The sequence below is a fragment of the Rattus rattus genome, chromosome 2 (genome assembly GCF_011064425.1).
Source record: "Rattus rattus isolate New Zealand chromosome 2, Rrattus_CSIRO_v1, whole genome shotgun sequence".
Classification (NCBI taxonomy): domain Eukaryota; kingdom Metazoa; phylum Chordata; class Mammalia; order Rodentia; family Muridae; genus Rattus; species Rattus rattus.
The window spans coordinates 80,395,178-80,401,645 of record NC_046155.1 but is presented as its reverse complement, the minus strand read 5'-3'; the positions used below and the strand labels follow the sequence as shown (position 1 = coordinate 80,401,645).

The window sequence follows — 6,468 nt, the reverse complement described above, 5'->3', positions numbered from 1 at the left end:
GCTTTAACAGCTATCAAACTCCTTAACACATATTAACATATATTAGTAGCCAGTGCTTACAGTAGAGAGATTGGTCTAAGTTTTCTAGGGATGGGCTTCGTTTGGAAACAGAGTGAATTTCCCAGTTTGAGCAAGAATGCACAGACCTTGTCCTGAAGTCATCAATAGTCTAATGGAAGCTGAGTGTGATGGTGGGGTCATCCAGCCATCTTGTGACAGTCTTCACTTTGGGGACACTAGTCTGGGATTTTAGGGGATGGAATTCCTACCTGAGATGCAGGTTTCTAACCAGCCATTGGTGTGATCTCTCAGGACTGCACTGTGTAAGCAGGTTCTGGGATTGGCCACTGGGAGCTAGCTGTTCTGCCCAACCTCTTGGCAATCATTGGAACTGGGAGTGTTCTGTCCTCTTATTTTCTCCAGCCTTGTCACTGGGAAGAAACCAGTTACACACTGGCCCTTACTGAGCGTCTGGTACCCTGGACAGCTCCCCGGGGAGCAGGCCACCGCTAGGGGGCGGCTGCCAAGAGATGAATAAGTGAGGCTAGCTTGATTTCCGGGCCCAGTAGGGGGGTTCGGGAGGGTGATGAGGTGGTGTGCGAATTGGGTGGAGGTTTGTGCTCCATGAGTGCGAGACAGAGCGAGCCGTCTGGGTGTGAGTCAGCGCGCGGGTGCTAGGGGTCTCGGTAACTAGTCACGGAATCTCACTCTCTCTTCGTTCCCCCACCCATCCATTTTACACTGTGCGCCAGGGTCCCAGGAGTGTGCGCACACTGTACGATGTCAGATTCCAGGCCGTGTGTATTGGTTCGGCGAGACGGCTGGGGGTGGGGTGTGTCCTTGTTTTGTTCCTATCCTCGGGTTAGGGGTATTCTCCTCTCCACCCTCTGCGGGGTGTTGAGGGAGTGTCCGGATTAGAGTGAGCCTGCTCCCTTACTAGTGCATGAGTGGGTAAGTGTAGTGGAACCAAGTATCAGGGTTGGGTGCTTGCATCAGCACCTGGGTTTATGTCTAGGGTGGGTGTTGGCGTAATCTCGACTTAGGTGTCCAGAGGCCAGACTGATGGGGGTGTCGAATCTCCCGCAGGAGAGGTACACGATGTTCCTGCCCACTCTCCCCTCACCGCCCCAAGCTGGCCAAGGAGCTGGCTCCATAGGGAGCAGTCCGCATGGGGAGGACCTGGGGCGGTGTTGTACCTGAGAGGAATAAGAGAGTCAGGGTGCAAGGGGCGGGCCAGGTCCCCGGGCGCGGCGCGGGCTCGGGGGACCCGCGCAGCTGACGTCAGGCGACTCCTTAAATAGAGCCGGTAGCGCGCTCCACTCGGCATTTCCCGAGGAGCCGGAACGCGGCCGGCGCCAGCGCCACCGTCCGGTCCGCGCATCCTCCCGCCGGCACAGCCGCGCGGCCACTGAGCGTCCCCTGAAAGGCGCTCGGAGCATCCGGAATGGGGCTTCGGGCGCTGGGCGCGCTCCGAACCCGACACGCGTGAGAGTCGAAGAGTGCCGGGAGCCTCCCCGCTGTCCGGAGCCCCCATCGCCTAGCACCGGGAGATGATGGCAATGCAGCCACCTGGTCCCCAAGGAGCCACCATACCCGGGACCCCCGGGCATGGTGCTCACCCAAGCCAGCTGCCCCCGGAGGAGATGATATCCCTTACGCCCAGTCCACACGGTGGGGACAGCGCCACGCGAGCCCTCTAGGCAATCGCAGAGCCACGCAGCAGCTCCGCCGCAGGTGCCACCTCGGAAACCATGACCCCCGGCGCGGGCCCATGGAGCTATGGCCTATAGGGTCCTGGGCCGCGCGGGGCCACCTCAGCCGCGGAGAGCGCGCAGGCTGCTCTTCGCCTTCACACTGTCCTTGTCCTGCACTTACCTGTGTTACAGCTTCCTGTGCTGCTGCGACGGTCTGGGCCAGAGCCGCCTGCTCGGCGCGCCGCGCTGCCTCCGCGGCCCCAGCGCAAGCGGCCAGAAACTTCTGGCGAAGTCCCGCCCGTGTGATCCCCCGGGGCCGACGCCCAGTGAGCCCAGCGCTCCCAGCGCGCCCGCCGCTGCCGCGCCAGCACCGCGCCTCTCCGGATCCAACCACTCTGGCTCCCCGAAGCCAGGCACCAAACGGCTACCCCAAGCCCTCATTGTGGGCGTCAAGAAAGGTGGTACCCGAGCAGTGCTGGAGTTTATCCGAGTGCACCCGGACGTTCGAGCCCTGGGTACCGAGCCCCACTTCTTCGACAGGAACTACGGCCGAGGGCTGGACTGGTACAGGTAAGAGGGTCGCGACAGCTCCACTCCGAGCTTTGGATTCGCTCCATCCCTGGAGCCATTCCTTGCCTTTCTTAAGCCAGCAAGTGGGATATGAGCTGCTTACTGTAGAGGGTCCACCCAGAACTTCTCAGAGATTGGCTCTTCGCGAGGTTCTTTGAATCGCAAAGGGAAAGGGCATTCCCTTTTGTCCCCAGGGTCCCTGGAATGTAGGGGACATTTCCAGTCAAAACTAGGTGCTGGTTGAAGGGCTGCCTTCTTTGTCCAGTTTTTAGGGTGGATGGGGCTGTTGCCTAAGGCAAAAGACTGGCTGACCACAGCCCTACCCCTTAGTTGATCTTCCCCGGCATGTGTGGGCACCTGGCGTTGAGAAAGGGAAATCACTACAAAGGTCCTCTGTGGTGATTTCCATCTGGATCGGTTCTCATACTTAGGGCAAAATGAGAGCGTGTCCTGAGTTCTTGCAGTGAGGAGAATGCCGGTCTCAGTGGCAGATATTCTCTACCATTCTGGGGCTCACTCCTCAGCAGTTCTAATCCCGAGTTAGTGAGTTTGAAGCAAAGGAAGGAACCTTCGATTTTAGTCCTGTCTCTGACACTTATATTGAACAAGTTCCTCAAACTCTTCCAGCATCTCTTTCACCATTAATCACAAGGGGCAGGAAAATAGTTCTTGCCCTGTTTGCTTGCCCAGTCTTTTTCAAAGTGTTTGAAAGAGAAAGATGTAAAAATGACCGTTGGAAGTGCTTTTAAAGTAGTAGCCAACTGGAGGGTTTGGGAAGATAGGTGAGCACTTCAGGTGAAGACGAGGTAGGACCCTAGGAGTAGTGAGGCATGCCTAGAACGCCCACTCTTCCCTTGGACTTCTGCCAGCTAGAGTCCCTCCCTCCTCCAAAGGGTGGTGCCTGGACCTACAATGAGGCTTCGCCTTCACTCTCCAGTGCCTCTGGTGTCCATTGGCCTTCACACCGTGTGTGTGTTGCAGAAGTACAGGATAGGTCCACAGAGGGACTGAGTCAGGGCACCTCTGGGGCTAGAGTATAGTGTGTGAGCCTCAGAGATGTCACGGAATCTACCTGAAGATGTTCTAGACAGTTCTGAACAGTAATGCAATTCTGGAGGATGCTGTGGTGGCTGCCACAGTTCCCGAGGTTATTTCATTCATATATATATGGAGACCCTTTACTCACTAGAGTCATAAGCATACTGGATAAAGGATAATTTCATTGGAAAGATGACCCCGATGGAGTCATAACAGAGAGTTCTGAGCTTCCAAAGAAAGTGGGATCCACAGGAATGCCTTGTCACCTTCCTCAGCTAGCCCTGGCCAGCAGGAGCAAGGGATGGGACATGTGTTTGTCCTCCAGAGGCAGACACAGTTTTGTAGTAGAGCCAAGCATGGGACTGCTCGCACACAGGTGTGGCTTCACGCCAATGCTGATGGCCCACCATGCTTTCTGGACTGTGACCCATAGGTGTTCCATTTAGTTATGTGCAAACACTGTCTGAACCAGGCCCCAGGGTATGGGCTGCAGAAGCATCGAACACTAGTGCCCTGCTCGAGGTCATCCTCAGCCACGTTCATGGCATGCCAGGGTTTCCTCGATGGAAAATAAGAAGATTGTTATGAAACCTTTTCCCACTGTGAAGTGCTTTTTAAGTGCAAAATAGCAAAATTCTGAGCATCTATCTTTTAGGTGATGCTTCCTCCCATAAACACCTCTATGCTAAGCCCAGGCTCTTTTTCCTGTTTCTCCCTCCTCCACCAAACAGCATACCTCAGGCTTCCTTTCTGGAGCCTGTGTCATTCAGGGATGACTGCTTTTTATTTTTAACCTTGGCATGTGTGATTCTAAGCCAGCTTAGCTGTGAACCTTGGAGATGGGAGCCATGCCTTTTTTTTTCCTTCTTCTCTCTCTCTCCTAGCACATTTGGATTCTGCTAAAATTCTCAGCTGAATCTTGGTAGGTTTTATTTAACATGAAGCACACTGACAGCTCCACTTCTTTCTCTGCCCCTCCCCCTCTACCCTTTCCTTCTTGATATTTCTAAAGGAAAGATTAGCCTGGAGGTCTGGTCATAACTATGATACCTATCAGTTTCCCAGGAAGGCTGGGAAGTCTACGGCACTCAGGAAAGGACTGTGTGTTTTGTGTTTTGGGGTTGGGGGGGTGCTGCAAACCAGCACCTTCCAGGGTCAAGTATTTCACATAGGAATTGCTGATTCCACAAAGGTAATATACTCCCCTACTTGGGCACAGTTTCTCTTTTATCATTTATCATTTATCATCACCTGAGTAACGTGCAGTAATTCCTGGGATCCTTCACGCTTGGTGTTCAAGGAGCCAGCTTTCTGCCCACTGTTGTGGCCTCGGTTTCCCAGGGTGGAGCCTATGAAGGCAATGGAGTCCACGATACGCTGCCCATTTTGAAGCCCTGGAACACTTCTTAGGCCAGATGGTCTAAATGCTGACAGTCAATGGGAAAATCAGAATCATCATCATCAAGCTACAGGTGAGATTCCTCTTCTATGAAGGCAGAGTTGATACAGCCAGACAGACACCATCGGCAAAGAGGACAAGCTGACAGAGCCCTCATCTTTGTTCCTGGGTCCTAATCTCTTCTTGGGAACCACGAAGCCAAATCACCCTCAGAGAACCCAGCTCTCTGCCAAGGAATCCCTCTGAGACTCCTCTGTGATCACCCCTCACCCGTGTGTCTGGCCTGAGTTCCCCTCTTCAAATTTCCTCCCAGATGCAGCATATGTGCTGGATGGGAGCCACTAGCTGCTTGGAAGAAAAGGAGAAGGGATACAAAGTTGATGAGGGTCCCAGGGTGGAACCCACTGTGTCAGAGACCGGAGATGACCTCTTCAGATGCTGTGAGATTTGGGAAAAGATGATGTCTCAGCTGCCTTCTCACGGGATGAAGCCCATAATAATTTGTCTTGGGTTTGAAGAATGCATGGAGCATTGTATATGAAAGTGCCATGGGGGGAGCTTTGGTAGATAAGCCAATGATGTTACTACTGTTGCCACAATTGCTGCTGTTCTGCTGCCAACACTCCTGTTATTGCCACTAATACTACTGCTAACACAACTGTTACAGCAGTACCTGCTGCCACTGCCAAATGTGATCAAAGAATGTTCGCTAAAGAAATAACTTCACACTTCCCTCTTTACATGTGTGTGTGTATGTGTGTGTGAGTGTGTGTGTGTGTGAGTGTGTGTGTGCATGTCTGTGGGTGCATGTATATGTGTGAGTCCATGCATTGAAGGTAGAAGTTGAGTTGTTCTCCTTGTGTTTTGAAACAGGGTCTCTCACGGAACCTGACACTCAATGATTGCACTAGGGAATGACCAGCAAGCTCCAGGGAAATGCCTCCCCAGCAGAGAGGCTATAGGCACTCGCTACTGGGTTTTGGGTTTTATGTGAGTTTTGGGGGCCTGAACTGAGGACCCTCATGCTTGTGTGCACTGCAAACACTTTGTGGACCGAGCTACTTCCTCAGCCCATCGCCTTTTCTTACTTCCTTTCTGTATTCTTTCTCCTCCACTTCTCCCTCCCTTGCTTCTTGCTCTCCCCTCCTCCCCATCATCTTCTGTTTCTTAACTTTGCATTGATAGAATTTCATCTCATATTTCTGACTATCCACCTTTAAAAATAAGAACAATGCCTGACCTGGTCTTTTACATCATACAAAAACCATGGAGGACACCTTTTGTGGAAACACTCAGCGTACCCATGCCATCTCCCTGAAAGCATACGATTTCACATAAGCTACTGTGGCTTTATGGAAGCTCGCCTCTGATCCAGCCTATTCAAAATGTTTGTCATTTATAGAGAAATATAAACGGTATCATGTCCAGGAGTCTTTAGGGTTCAAGAGGAAGGTGAGTTCTGTTTCATGTGTCTCAACTCTGCTAGCCTTATGGGTTGGCAGGGTGTACATATGGAGAGGAAGGGAATCTTTTCTGAACACATTAAAATGCCAACTGGAACAAGTTAATACATGATAATCGACTCTGCACTAGTGTCCGACTGTTGATAGATGAACTTGTTATTAATTTTAGACACCATCTCTTATCTCTGCCTACTTTCTTGCTTTGTGTCAGTGTCTTCTTGGGACTGTACAAGACAAGCAGAAACAGGATTTTCCTCAGAGGTAATGCTCTAAGCAAGACAGAGAGGGAAAAGCACAGGATGAG

The 6,468-nt window shown here is 52.2% G+C and overlaps 1 protein-coding gene across 1 annotated transcript in view; it reads left to right on the top strand.

Annotated features, from left to right (window-relative positions):
* The first annotated feature begins 1,335 nt into the window (after nt 1–1,335).
* The window catches only part of Hs3st2 (heparan sulfate-glucosamine 3-sulfotransferase 2), a 109,242-nt gene continuing 104,109 nt past the window's right edge, over nt 1,336–6,468 (top strand). The window contains exon 1 of the mRNA XM_032892750.1: nt 1,336–2,264. Coding sequence (XP_032748641.1) covers nt 1,780–2,264 — 485 coding nt within the window. The 5' untranslated portion in view covers nt 1,336–1,779. The remainder of the gene's footprint in view (nt 2,265–6,468) is intronic.